The sequence below is a fragment of the Crinia signifera genome, chromosome 9 (genome assembly GCF_055691185.1).
Source record: "Crinia signifera chromosome 9, ASM5569118v1, whole genome shotgun sequence".
Taxonomy (NCBI): Eukaryota; Metazoa; Chordata; class Amphibia; order Anura; family Myobatrachidae; genus Crinia; species Crinia signifera.
Genome location: NC_139225.1, coordinates 26,062,436 through 26,078,005, shown reverse-complemented (window position 1 = coordinate 26,078,005; position 15,570 = coordinate 26,062,436). Strand labels below are relative to the sequence as shown.

Genomic DNA, 15,570 nt, shown 5'->3' with positions numbered 1-15,570 from the left:
GAGTTTTTCATGTTTTTTTTAGTAGACAGAGAGCCATGCAAGGGGGCGTGGTATACTTAGACAGTATACATTTGGGACCAAAAAATGAAAATGAAAATTTAATGTCGGTCCCATTGTTAACTTAATGCTTGTGTCTACATCCCAAAAAAGAGAAATGTGCCGGCGCTGGCTGAATGACGACAAGACGGTTTTCTTTTAAAAATGACTGTTTAATAATAAAGGTAATAATGTTTTCATATATACCACAGTAACAAGTTATTGGTGTTAATTCAAACATAATAAAATATATATGAATATAAAACCAGAGCTGCATTTGTTAATCACATGTGGTCACACCGTTCAAACTGGGTGAGTGTTAAATGGATAAATATACCATGCATCGGCTGTTGGAGTCTACTGAGGATGGGAAGATGTTAGTGTCCCACACAGTGGTGGTTTTTACCTATGGGCTGCAGTCCCCCCCCAGGTAAATTCCACCACTGTAGTGAAGCCAGATGCAGTCTATTCCCTGTTTCAGAAGGACAATCATTTTTCTTTTTAATATTGTTAATATTGTTGGAGGGCATTTCTGCCTGTGCCAAATAGGCAAGGTATCTACCTGGTCTATGTGAATACCGGTAGTTCTGTTTTGTACGATACGAGATTAATTTTGCATTCTCCTCCTTCAATAAATCCACCCACTCCCCCTGGGCTGCCAACCATTCTTGCCTATGGGAGTCACTTCCACTAGTTAGGTATTTTATTTCCAATGCCTCATTTCTTCTTTCCATTTCCTGAATTTTGTGTCTACCCTCTTTTTTAATCTCCCCAATTCGCTTCTTTAAGGTGCCACTAATAAATGCCTTGAAGGCATCCCAAACTATAGCTGATGTGGTAGATCCCAGGTTTAGTTCCCAAAATTCCTCCCACTGGGTGCTCAATGATCCTTCCTGTCCTATGGTTTGGAGCCAGCCCACATTGAATTTCCAGTACCCCTGGCCTTTATCATTTTATTTCTGAAAATTCCATTACCACCGGGGAATGGTCAGAGATACCCCTTGGTTTATACTCTACTCTCGCAACCTGGGCCGAGAGGTTTCTGGATACGAATATAAGATCTATTCTTGAGAAGGCCTGGTAAGATGATAAATAGCAGGAGAACTGTACAGTCTTAGCGTTGTGGGCCCTCCATATATCAACCCACCCCATGTCCTGTATGAAGTTAGAAAATCCTTGTTGCTCATTTTTAATAGTTTGCAAAAGGGGGGATGTAGTTGGCCTTGTACAATTGGTCTAATGATCCGGGAATTTGAATACCTAAATATTTAATGGATTGTGGCCTCCATAGATAGTCAAAGTTAAGCTCCAAGAGCCTACGCACATCAGGGGAGAGGTGCAATGCCAGGGCCTCCGATTTCATACCGTTGACCTTATGTCCAGAACATCTGCCATAGGCCTGACAAGGTCAGTAGTATGTCATCCGCAAAGAGTGACAACTTACACTGCGTGCCTTGTACCGGAATTCCCTTGATGCCAGGATTATTACTTATTTTGACCGCCAGTGGTTCAATGCTCAGGACATAAAGTAAAGCCGAGAGGGGGCATCCATGCTGGTTACAATTACCCAGGTGAAGCATTGGTGAAAGAAGACCGTAAGTCAATACTGAGGTTGTCAGATCACTATACAAGGCTTGAATTGCCGACAAAAAATCTCCATCCATTCCGTAGGTACGCAGTGTCTGAAACATAAATGGCCATGAAAGGCCTTTAGAGGCTGACTGATGTGAACTGATATCACAGGCAGGCGCTCTACACCGAGCGAGCAGGACTCATTTTTGAGTGTTAAGTTTTCGCTGTCTCAATTGTGTTGTGTTTCCTGCTCTTACCACTGGCAGTGTTTTTTACCCACTCCCATACAAGGAAATGCTTCGAGATACAACACGGAGTTACCTGTACGACCCAATTCAAAGTGTATTTGATCAAATGCCCTTGTCGGCTAGGGTACGTGGGTAAATCCGATTATACCTTAAGGGAACGCATCGCTCTGAATAAATCCGCGATACTTCCAGCCCTGGCTTCAGGTCACAGTGATCAGCTAGTTGCATTTGGTCACAATTTAGCATCCCTTAGTTACATAATAATTGATCACTAACCCTTTAATTCTTCACAGAGGCGATCGATCGGTTTGTCTTCTGCAACGTGAGTCTGGTTGGATTCACAGACTCTGGACCCTCTCTCCAAGGGGGTTAAACGAGTCTGCGGGTCTTTGTTGTTTTTCATAACTACTATAGTTGGTCAGCGCATCTTTGTTGTTACTGCTATTTTTTACTTCCCATCAGCCATATCCTCAATATTTTTGGGGAATTTTTTCGTTATGCTTACAGCAGGTGTTATTGATGATAGTTTGTCTATTAGTACGATCAGCACTAAGGCCCTTATTCTAGTTGAATCGGACAGATGCGTATTTCGGACAGGAACCGAGTGTTCTTAGCCCCGCCTACTGTACGGATCGCTCACACCGCCCAAGTGCGGTAAGACGCCGACCGAACGGACTGCGAGTGGATGTTTCATGTGAACACCTCCTCCATCTTTGGGAACCTCCCCCATCCTCCAATGGTCGCCGACCATCGAATGATGGACTGAGCGGTCAGGCAGCACCGAGTGCTCCAGGCCACTCGGACATTTCTCCGTATGAAAGCAGGGATATGAGCGGGCAGCGGACATCCGGCTAGGTCAGCTGTCCAGATATGCCTCTGCACATGCAAAACACCAAACATCGGCCGTCTGAACGCACATGGAGCCTTCCAACTCAATCAGAATAAGGGCCTATGTAATGTGCATCAGTATATTTCACAGGTTGTCAAACTCAGGACCTCATACAGTGCATGTTTTGCAGGTCTCCTCACAGAATCACAGGTGACATAACTAGCTCCACCTGTGGATCTTTTAAAAAATGTGTCAGGGTGGGATGCACTAAAGCACATTTTGGTATGCGGGAAAACCCACACGCCGGGGTTCCGATGCGAAGTAAACTTTTGATCAGGGTCATTTGGGTAGTTTCTGTTGTCATTAGGATTTAAAAAGAGTAAACACAGTTGTTTGGCTTCACCCAACCACTAACCATGAGTGAAAGAAACGTATGTGAGTTATCATTCATATTCTCTGACAAATGGGCAGAAAATCACAGGTAGGGCATGTAGTTATGATCACAACTGTATTTAATATGAATGCTGAATATTGTGGTTTTAAATTTCTATGTTTTGTTGCAGGGTTTTGTTGTTGTTTTGATTCACCATGGCAACTGGCGGGGGCATGGGCACCGGCTCGGGCATCTGATGGCCGGATCCGAAAGTCACTTTGGTCTCTGCTTGGTCACCTTGACAGCCGACTGGTGCTGATGGGCGGGCGCGCACAGGCCAGGACGAAAGCCGTATCCTGGAGCACGTGGTGTAATACAGCCTTTATAAGGTACAGTATGTGTTTTCATGTTATACTGATGACAAATGAAATTATATATATTCTAGCACCCTACATCTGTTCCAATCTCTACAGTAGGGTGGCCAATCCCGGGATCGGCGGGATCCCGGGATTTGGCCCCTAAAACGCCGGGATTTCAATCCCGGGATTGGAGTTTCCAATCCCGGGATTTTCGGGATTAGACTGCGCATGCGCAGTCTAATGCCGGGCAGCGTCTGAGCGTGTGCTCAGACGCTGCCCGGCTTCTACCTTACCCGGCAGTATGGCTCTGCGCAGCGTGACGAGGCCAGAGGTCACGCTGCGCAGGCCAAGTAGCAGCTGCACACAGACGCGTCCAACATGACACGCCCGCCCGCCCGCCTGACCGGCTCCTGTATCCTGCCTGGCCGGCTCCTGCTGCTCACTCGCCCGCCTCCCGGCTGCTCACCCACCCGCCTCCCGGCATCAATCAGCCGCCCACCCTCCCAGCTTCACCGACCACCCTCCCGGCCGCACCGCACATGTAAGTAAATATGCGGGGCGGCCGGGGCAGGTTTTTTAATCAGGGAAGCCGATCCCGGGAATCCCGGGATTGGGAATTTTTAAATCCCGAATTCCGGGATTGAAAAAATGCTCCGGGATTGGCAACCCTACTCTACAGTTCCTCTGTCCTGCCTGCCAGTTTGAGAAGGTGTGGCAAGGCCTCCTTAATAGTGACAGGCTTCCGCTGCCTCTCTAGCCCGCCCAGCGCACAGCACTGAGCAGCATGGGCTGGTATTGGGAGAGACTTTCTCGCTTCCTCCATTCTGGGAGTGGGGGCAGGACTCGGCCAGCTCCAAAGAATACCTGCCCCCCCACCCCCTCTTGTCGCACACACACACACACACACACACACACACACAAACAAAGAACTGTAAAATATCTACTCACACTTGCTCCATCATTATAGAAGATTTGCTGGAACGCTGTATCTGTAATTAGTTACGCAACATTGCTCGCATCAGGCCCTTTCTCTCACAGAGTGCAACTAAGCTGATCATCCACTCATTGGTCATCTCACGGCTTGACTACTGTAATGCTCTCCTCACCGGCCTCGCTCGATCCCAACTGGCTCCTCTCCAATCTGTCCTCAACTCGGCAGCCAGGCTTATCTTCCTCTCCCGCCGCTCTAATTCTGCCACTCCCCTTCAACAAAATCTGCACTAGCTCCCATTCCCCTACAGAATCCTCTTCAAAAACTCACACTCACATACAGGGCCATCCCTAATTCCATTGCTCCATATATCTCTAACCTCATCTCCATTCATACACCCTCCCGCCCTCTACGGTCGGCTGATGACTGTCATCTCTCCTCCACCCTGATCACTGCTTCCCATGCTAGAGTACAGGACTTTGCCCGTGCTGCACCCCTTCAGTGGAACGCAATTCCTCGCTCCATTAGACTCTCCCCGACCTTGCAAAGCTTCAAACATTCACTGAAAACTCACCTATTCATCAAAGCGTACCCTTCCACTGCATAAACTAGCCGGTTCTCCGACCCCTTGCCTGTTTACATCCTACTATCTAGCCAACACCCACTTGCTTGCACCTCTTGTAATCAGTCTCCCCTTCCTACTAGATTGTAAGCTCCTCCGAGTAGGGCCCTCTTCCCTCCTGTTGTCAAAGCCCTCTTCTCTTCACATTTTACTCACAGCTCTTCTATACTCCAACACGCAGTGACCATCTTCGTCTGCATACTCATCTCCATCATTGGCCTCAAGCCTCTAGTTGTATGTTGATTGAGTCAGGGCCGGTGCTAGGGTGTCTGGCGCCCTCCTGCAAACTGAAATTTTGCGCCCTCCCTTCCATAGTCCATAAAGGGACAACTCGTGCTACAAAATTTTGGTACTTGTTTCCTAGCACGGCCACACCGATTTACATCGGGGTGGTCGTGTCGGAAAAATCGGGTCGATCGCATCGCATGCAATTTGGTCGCATGCGATGCGATCGTCGCGACCGACCGATTTTGGACCCGATTTTTTTTTTTTTATTAAATGTAAATCGGGTCCCTGGGACCCGATTTTACATTGGATTCAATGTAAAATATTCCCAACCCCCCCCCAAATGTCACGGCGTACACCCCACCCCACGATAGACGCCAACCCGAAGCGTGGCGAGCGCAGCGAGCCCGCGAGGGGCGGCGGTGCGCGTCCTCCGACCTTTTCATTCCCCTACTATCCACGTCGGCGTGGAGTTGAGAATAGAATAGTGTGGCGAGCGCAGCGAGCCACCGAGCCCGAAGCGTGGCGAGCGCAGCGAGCCCCGCGAGGGGACGCGGATACCTTCACAGGTAAACGCGTCCCTTCGCGGACTTCACAGGTGTCCGCGTCGCCACGGACACCTGTGAAGCCCGCGAGGGGACGCGTATAACTGTGAAGGTATCCGCGTCCGCTCGCCACGCTTCGGGCTCGGTGGCTCGCTGCGCTCGCCACACTATTCTATTCTCAACTCCACGCCGACGTGGATAGTAGGGGAATGAAAAGGTCGGAGGACGCGCACCGCCGCCGCTCGCCACGCTTCGGGTTGGCGTCTATCGTGGGGTGACGACGGGGACATCTAAAATGTGAAATGGGTCATATTGGCCCATTTCACATTTTTTCAGGATTTCAATGTTAAAAAATCTTTTAACATTGAAGCCTATGTAAAAATCGGGGGCATCGCGTCGGGACCTATGTTAATGGTCCCGACCGACGCGATGCCCCCGATATTTTACCTTTCCCGACACGATTTCAATGTTAAAATGTTTTTTAACATTGAAGCCTATGGGGAAATCGCGGGCATCGCGTCGGTCGCGTCGGGACCATTGTTAACGGTCCCGACCAACGCGATGCCCCCGATATTTTATCCTAGCCGGCCAAATGGACCTGATTTCAAAGGAAATCGGGTCCATCTTATGGATCGTGTACCTTAACTAAAGGTACACGATCCATAAGATATGTGGCCGTGCTAGGAAACAAGTACCAAAATTTTTTTAGGATATATTATAGTTAAGAGAGAGATATATCTTTTGAATTTTTTTTATCTATATATGGCGGATATAAATTGATACATTAGATTGCTTTTAATGGCATTAAAAATATTTTCTTATACATTTATTCATAGTAATTTATTATATTATTATATTATTACTTTATTCTTTTATGTGGGTGTGGTTGTGCAGAGTATTCTTTCCTGTATTTTGGGATATGTGTAGCATACCCCTCGAACTCAGCTGCAACCCATAATCCCATGTGGTTCTAAGCGCAACTTCTTATACCTATATCAGAGACAGATATAGACAGATAGATAGAGAGAGAGAGAGAGAGAGAGAGAGAGAGAGAGAGAGAGAGAGAGAGAGAGAGAGAGAGAGAGAGGAGATAGAAATAGATAGATAGACAGAGATAGATATAGATATAGATAGACAGAGCTAGAGATAGATAGATAGATAGATAGATAGAGGTAAATAGATATATAGACAGAGAGAGATATAGACAGAGTGAGATATAGATATAGACAGAGATACAGATATAGACAGACAGAGATATAGATAAACAGAGCTAGAGATATAGACAGAGAGAGAGAGAGATAGCAGACAGATACACAAAAACAAACTCACGTCAGTCAGTTTCTCTCCAGCGGGGTCCCGGGCTGTCTCTCTCAACTGATAAGGGCAGAGCTCCACAGTGGGATCAGCAGGGAGCATCTAGTGGCTGCTGGAAGTACTGCAGTCAACAGTAACTCCGGAGCCATCCTATGCAGATCTCATCACACATGCAGGACTTCAGCGACGCGGGTAGGTGCCTCATGTTGCCGGCGCCGCTGTCTGTCATGCAGGGTGACAGGCAGCGGCAGCCAGCAGGAGCAGGGTGCAGAGCATGGGAGAGCGCCTCTACTGGCCGGCGCCTCCCTGCTTTGCATCCCTCGCTGAGCGGGTTCCGCCGGCCCTGGATTGAGTCCTCACTACTTACTTTTATGTGTATTGATCTGTGGCGCTCTTTATTTGTACTGTATTTTTGTTATTTATTCAATGTTATGCCAAGTTTTGTCTCCCTGTATTGTTCCTTTGTACGGTGCTGCAAAACACTTGTGGTGCCTTATAAATAAATAAAATAATAATAATAATAAATAATAATTAGGGTTCATTCTAGCACCTGCCTTATTTGAAAGCCCATGCAGTTCCTCTTCCCTGCCTGGAGCGTCGCTGTCTGCTGTAGTGCTTCTAGCACAGTGAGATCTGTATATCAGCACAGATATGCAAGCCAGAGCTTTTCTAGAAACACCACAGCAGACAGAGACACTCCAGGCAGGGAAGAGGAACTGCATGGGTTTTCATAAATGGCAACTGCTAGAATGAACACTATGTAATAGCAATGTCTCTGCCTACTGGACTTACCAAGGCATCATTTTCTGTTTGCAGATATCCGAGGAGATGGTTTCACTCAAATCAAAGTTTCTTTCTTGTCTGCATCCTGGGGATCACATTCACGCTGCTGTGTGCAAATGTGTACATGCAAAGCAAGCCAATATATTCCAAGCGCACTTTGAGAAAATGCCACCACGGAGAGGCCAGCCGCAGCATCATAACACCCCTACCAGGCAACAAGTCCTTCATAATCGCTCCTTACTACGACAACAGGAAAGAAAGAGTGATTCGCATACTAGGAATCGTTCACCACACAGAGGTAAAGAAGCTGCACTGTTATCTCTGCTGTACCGTGGAACCGGGCATGTACGTTTTAGAGGCGAAAATCAACATCCACGAAGATCGCTTCGGCTTTCCGTTTGGCCTGGCCGACATCATTTGCGACGAGCCGCCAAACTGTCGACCGGCGTACGTGTATCTTAACGAGGCTCCCGCTGAAAACATAACAAAGTTGACCAGGTTTGAAATTCAAAACCGCGAGCGCGGGGAGTTTACGGCCAACTTTACGGTGTGCATTTCCACCTTGTACGGCAACTACAGTAACGCCTTACAATTCATTCAAACCATTGAAATGTACAAACTTCTGGGGGCGCAGAGAGTTACCATCTATCTCCATAACTGCAGCCGCCAGGTCAAAGAAATCTTGGAGCACTACAGCAATGAAGGGACCATTGAAGTAATATTGTGGCCTATTCACAGACATATGAAGGCTTCCCAAAAATGGCAGTATGATGGCGACGACAAAGAGCTTGGCTACTATGGACAAACGTCAACGTTGAATGACTGCCTCTACAAGAACATGTACAGGAGTCGGTTCGTGGTACTCAATGATATCGATGAAATCATTCTACCGTTTGAACACCAGACTTGGGACGGTCTAATGGAAAGTCTTCAGCGTCAAAACCCAGGTGTTGGAATATTTTTGTTTGAAGCGTACGCTTTCCCTCAAACTTTAGTCACCAACGGCAACTTTTCCGATATTTCGTCATGGAGGAAAGTGCCGGGATTCGATATATTGCAGCACGTACAAAGGGAGCCAGTGCAACCAAATGTTTTCAATGGACGGAAAATGATTGTGGACCCAAGGAAGGTGGTCCAAACATCCGTACACTCCGTTTTAAATAGTTTCGGGGATTCTATCAATGTCCCGCTGGAGACTGCCATAGTGCACCACTGCAGGTCACCCCAACATCTAATCCCAGACAGATCATTGTATATTGACGATAGGACAATTTGGAGGTATAACGCTTCATTAATTAGGAATGTTAATCAGGTGCTAGATCAATTATCCTTACAATGAATAATATATATTTATTAAAGGGTTTATTTGCTGTATCAAATATATATTTTAAAAAAATGTGACTACACTACAGTGTAAAGAATAATTCATACACATTACAGTTCATCCCTTTTAGTAAAAGGTCTTAAAAGGAACAAGCAGATATTATCGGCCTCAAAGTGCCTTGGAACTGGCTGTTGCAGCTTCTAATTGTATTATGAATATTAGGGGCTCATCCGTATGAATGGAGACCTGTGTTTTATATAGGAAGGATTTCTTACATTTGTAGGGCCCTATTTTTGAATGAGTGTTCAATTGCAGCATCAAATATGATTTTTTTTTTACGCTAATTAAACCAAAAGAAAATGGAAATTAGAGATTGATGGGAACAACGAGTGCAGTAGGGAAGGATGTCGGTACTTGTTTAGTTTCACGGCGGCACTTCCCAGCAGATCGTATGGAAATCGCATGCAATATTTGCAAACAATTCAATCTGCGATGCGATTTAACACACCCCCACTATCCACGTCAGCCCTAAGCGTGGCGAGCGCATGCGGTACGCATGCTCCCGACCTGTTCATACCCCCACTATCCACATTGGTGTGGAGTTGATTTTTTTAGGTGTGGCAAGCGTAGCGAGCCACCGAGCCCGAAGCGTGGTGAGCGTCCACCTAAAACGAGCCCGAAGCATGGCGAGGGTTCAAGTAATCCATGTACGCTCGCCGCAGGCTCGTTTTCCGCTGCGCTTGCCACACACTACAAACTCAACTCAGCGCCGACATGGATAGTGGGGGTATGAACAGGTCGGGAGGACACTTACCCCATCCGCTCGCCACGCTTCGGGCTGACGTGGATAGTGGGGGTGTGCTAAATCGGATCGAATTGTATGCAAATCGCGTGCGATATTTGCATACGATGTGATCTGCTGGGAAGTGAAGCCATGAAACTAAACAAGTACCGATGTCTATACCCGTGCATCAGGATCGTATATTAGGTCTCTTATTATAAAACAGAGTTTGAGTGCGTCTGAGAGAGTAATAAACAATTCTTTTTCCAAGGAGGTATAGGAGATTCTTGGTTAGTTCATAATAGTTGGCAAAGGGTAGATACTGTGTGAGCCATGGAGGAGAGAGAAACTCAAAGGTTCTCAAATAGGGTAAGGTCTCTTTTAGCTAAAGCCATCCTATTTTCTTTGGAGAGAAAAAGTGACGTAATTGTGGAAATTGGGATTGGTGAATGTTCCATTTTTTTTGCGTAGTTCTGAAAATTGTTTTAAAATCCAGATGTGCACAACAGCTGACCAACTCTAAACAGTCATTCAGAAGTAACAAAAAGGAAAGAGAAATATTGGATCTCTGTTGGTGCACTCGTGAAGAAATAGAGTTCATAAAATATACCTTTTTTATTATTGTTCTTAAAATAATTTTTATTATGTGAAATATTCAAACTTCTATTAAATTATATATTTCAAGCTGTGTGCTTCTTGTTTGCTCTTTTGGATTGTTAGGATGGTTTATTCATTCGGTACAAGCATACGCGGGATGCAGTCAAAATCCCGACAAGGACAAAATACACACATTTCAAATACTGACAAGGACAAAATCCCATCATTTAAAATCCCGACAAGGTCAAAATACCGACATATAGAATGTACAGGTGAAACTGTCAACATGACTTTGGGTCGACAGGTTGCGAGGTTGACATGGGATTTTTCACTGTTTTTTGACCCGACATGTGCCGACAGGTGGTATTTCATGCCCTACCATCCACTAGGGCGTGGTGGGAGAATAAAATAGTGTGCTGAGCGCAGCCAGGCACTGGGCTGCGGTTCACCTCCAAATGTGTCCATGTCGACTATGTCGACTGTGTCGACATTCGGGTAAAAAAAACTGTGAAAAAAACCCATGTTGACCTGTCGACCCAAAGTCTTGACAGTTTCACCTGCACATTCTATATGTCAGTATTTTGACCTTGTCGGGATTTTAAATGTCGGGATTTTGTCCATGTCGGGATTTTAAATGTCAGGATTTTGTCCTGGTCGGTATTATGACCCATTCGGGATTTTGACCGTCGGGATTTCATACCGAATCCGCATACGCATATATGAAAAAGATCAAAATATAGGATCATCACCTAAATCCACATTGTGTGTTTTTATATAGAATTCAGCAGAAGCTTTTTTTATTGTCACACACTTGTGGTCTGGGATACTGTTTCTATATTATGTGTTAGAATAAGAGGTTACAGTTATTTTGTAACTGATGCAAAAGAAGATGGATTTTTAGAGCTTCAGGAGTTCGAAAGCTTCTTAACAATACGTATAACTGTATTTGTCGCAGTTTTGTATGGCCCGGTGATAAGAGGTGAGTGCTGCTGCGCGCTCCCGCATCATCGCTGGGAAAACCACTCATCTGCTGCGCTATACAAAGCCATCCGCCCTCCACTGACGGCGCCAGGCAGGGGGAAAGCCACTCATTGTTTATGCACTGAGCAGCATTCCCCCCAGCGATGATAGCGATCATCGCTGTCCATACACACTGGGCATAATCACCCAGTGTGTATGGACCTTTTACAGTTGAAGACAATACAGGACAAGTACAGGGTAAGTACAGGGTAAATGATTGTAAAGCGCAACAGAATATGCTGCGCTATATAAGAAACTGTAAATAATAATAATTGTAAGAATATCAGCCGATTACTGCAACATAAGTATCCAGAAGACAGCGTGCTTTGGTGCAGTCGAAGACTGGTGAAGTAAGAAAGGATAAGCACATGAGGTAAGAGGTCCCTGCTCGTGAATGCTTACATTCTAAAGATACCCGTGTAATCATAAAGCAGCCTTCAGGGGCCGCCCATATTTTAGATTCCCTATTCAGGGGCCGCCCATATTTTAGATTCCCTATTCAGGGGCCGCCCATATTTTAGATTCCCTATTCAGGGGCCGCCCATATTTTAGATTCCCTATTCCTAGTCCACTCAAGAACCCTATTTAGATGGAAAGACCTCCCATATGTATGGGGTGTGAGAGTAAGGCACGTCTAATCCAAAAAGTTTTTTTCCAACCCAAATTATGTGAAAAATCAATGAGTTAATAGAGAGAAACTGGTTTTCAGGTGTTAATATAGGTAGTGCTTGGAAAAAGAATTTTATGGAGTGTATTCATTTTTACCATATTTATTTTCCTCAGCCAGATTGCTGCTTCAAAGACCATCGGTTATATTCTAATTTAATAGAAAAGAGAAAAAAGTTTGTTGGAAATAGAGGAGACCAATTTCTAGTAAGCTTAACCCCCATATAGGTAATACAGAAATGGTGCAAGAGAAAGGGTAAAGACATTTTAAGTCCCATTATAGTAGAAGTAGGAGCAGAGATATTCAAAACTACTGTGGCATGACATGTATAAGGGACCCCACTGTGGTATAATGTGAATATGGGGCTCTACTGTGGTGTTATATGAATAAGAGGCTTTACTATGGCGAAAAGTGTATAAGGGGTTCTACCATTAGCATAAGGGGGTGATTCTGATTTACTCATTTGGCTCCGTTCTGATGTTTGGGGCTCGGCGTATGCACATGGTCTATTATGCGCATGTGCAGATCTCCTTTACAGTACCGTATTGGTGAAGTCTACTGTTCAATGGGTCTGTTCCTATAGTGTCTCCTGATTGACAACTGGTTAATTGTATCCAATAGATCCAGAAAGGCCCACGGTAGGTGTTTTGTGGAGTAGCACTCTCCTGTTTGTAATGTGTAACCTCTGTCCGGTTTAGGGCATGGATAGGTCCTCGATAGAGAGTACCAGCTGATAACCGGTGGTCACAAATAAATTGAGATGTGGAGACTGGTCCGGATCCAATAGTGGAAAGTGGTAAAGTCCAGAACTGGATGGGAGTAACCCTCTTGTACCCAGAAGGAGGCTGACTACCCCCTATACTTTTTAGTGTACCCAGAAGGAGGCTGACTACGCCCTATACACACTGCAGTTACCCACTAACCTTCTAGCCTCTCACCTCCGTGTCTGTTTTTTAATATCCAATCTGGTTTTAGTTTGGTTTTGATTTTTTATTGTAAAACTCTATAGAGCATTCTGGCAGCGTAGAAAAAAACAGTAAAACAACAAAATTCTAAAATGTTTAAAAATAATTTACCAATAAATATATATTTTTAAAAAAATAAACATTTAAATCCTGTTGTCCCAGTTTTCTACTACTTGCCAAAAGTACACAGAACACCCGCCCAGTCGACCAATAGTATCTAGAATCCAATGACTTACATTCATCCTTTCCCAGTATATAGACAAATTTCTACAAACCTACGTAAACAAACACATATCAGAGATACCACAGACATAATCAAAACCCTACAAACAGACTGGCAACACTCTTTTTGGCTATACACAAGTGACATCACTTCACTGTACTCAGTGATCAAGCATAACCAAGGATTCAAGGCAGTAGGACATTATCTGAAACAAGACACATCTTTACCTATTGGCACATAGTTTTATCATTTTCATCATTACCATTTATTGCTTAGCGCAGTGTACCCCCTTGTTTTTTCAGGGAGGTGAGAGGCCCCTGACCACGTGCTTACAATGTATTAATTCTCGACTGCATCAAACACATCTTAGAACACAATTACCTGTGGTTTGGCGATCGGTATTACTGACAGACAACCGGGACCGCTATGGGCACCAGATTCGCCACTAGCTACGCCAATCTCTTTATGAGTTTGTGGGAGGACCATAACATCTAGTCAGATGGCGAGCTAGAGGTGAGTCTGGTGCTGTGGCGCAGGTATATAGATGATATAATTTTCAACTGGAAAGGAACAGAAAATAGCCTCAAAACATTCATCAACTTAAACCATAATAACTTAATTTTCACCACAGAGTACAGTAAAAACTAAAGTTAATTTCCTGGACATAACCATCTTCATCAACAATAATCAAATACGCACAAAGATATACCAAAAACTATGTAGATGTCAATAGCTATATACTCTCAACCAGCAGACACCATCCGAATTTGCTTTAGCATCCCAATCAGCCAATTTCAAAGAGTCAGACATAACTGCACCAACCTCACAGATTAGCACACACAAGCCACTCAATTAAGTGTACAATTCATGTAGAGAAACTCTACTCACATACAACACCAAACCAGCTGGGAATAATGACAAAATTACCAAATATAATACAGACAACAGACTGTTCTACAAAATACTTATTTATTATAAATACTATATTTAGATTTTTTTTTATAATAATAATAATAATAATAATAATAATAATAATAATAATAATAATAATAATAATAATAATCCTTTAGGCAAAGCAGGACCCCAGGCAGTGATGGTCTCCCAGCCGAGCTTTGTGTTGCGCGGTGGGATCTCATTGGCCCAGACCTGCTGGAGCTGTATGAGGAGATGGTGGTGGAGGGCAAAATGCCTCCTTCGCTGAGGGAAGAAATGATCACGATCTTGTATAAGCGGAAGGGGGAGAGATGTGAGCTGAAAAACTGGAGGCCCATCTCTCTCCTGAACGTGGACTACAAGATCCTCGCCAAGGTACTGGCCAACCGGCTGAAGGCTGTCATTGGGCAGACAGTTCATCCAGACCAAACCTGCGGCATTCCTGGCTGCCGAATCCAAGACAGCCTTGCCCTCCTCAGAGACATGGTCCATTACATGAAAGATCGTAATGTGCGCACGGTCCTGATCAGTCTTTATCAGGAAAAGGCCTTTGACCGGGTCTCCCATGAGCTGCTGGGCAAAGTACTGCGTAAATTTGGTCTTGGTGAGCTATTCTGTTCTTATGTTAACCTGATGTACCTTGATGTCCACAGCTCGTGTTGGTGAATGGCTGGAAGACTGACCTCTTTCCGGTATTATCCCGGGTCAGACAAGGCTGCCCTCTTTCACCTCTTCTTTTTGTTTGTTATAGAGCTCTTTGCTGTATCCATCAGACAAAATCCAGAGATCAGAGGGATCACCGCACCGATTCTTTGTGAGAAATCCCTTAGTGGCCCAACGTTTCAGTCATTAAAACTGGACCTTTCAGGATCACTGAAAAAGTCTCTCACAGACATTGGCTCCTCACCGATAAGTACTTCAAAAACTTTATGAAAACACTTTACTTTACTCTTTAGTGAATGCTTCTAGAGAAAGTATTAAGGACTGAAACATTGGGGCACTAAGGGATTTCTCCCAAAGAATACTTGTGGCCATACCATATTTGATGCAGAAGATATATTTTCTCTTTTTGAAAAAGTATTCGTTTTTAAGATACTAGAGAGTACTAGAGAGTGCTCTTTTTCCCCTCACGAGGGACGGATGGACTATTTCTGGCACAGTAAAATGTTTTTTTTTTTTTTATTATTCCCCCCCCCCCCCCAGTTACCCATTGACCAAGTTTA

General features: G+C 44.8%; 1 protein-coding gene and 1 long non-coding RNA gene across 2 annotated transcripts in view; one reads left to right on the top strand and one right to left on the bottom strand.

Annotated features, from left to right (window-relative positions):
- LOC146035268 (uncharacterized) overlaps positions 1-15,570 on the bottom strand; it is a 53,402-nt gene that overhangs the window by 25,394 nt on the left and 12,438 nt on the right. The window lies entirely within an intron of this gene.
- On the top strand, positions 7,962-9,459 carry LOC146036444 (uncharacterized). The gene has a single exon (XM_083160442.1). The coding sequence runs from the start codon at positions 7,962-7,964 to the stop codon at positions 9,174-9,176; it is 1,215 nt and encodes a 404-aa protein (XP_083016568.1). The 3' UTR covers positions 9,177-9,459.

What these genes read in the sequence shown, in the direction of transcription:
- LOC146036444 (XM_083160442.1), top strand. Translation starts at nt 7,962, where the DNA reads ATGCAAAGCAAGCCAATATATTCCAAGCGCACTTTGAGAAAATGCCAC.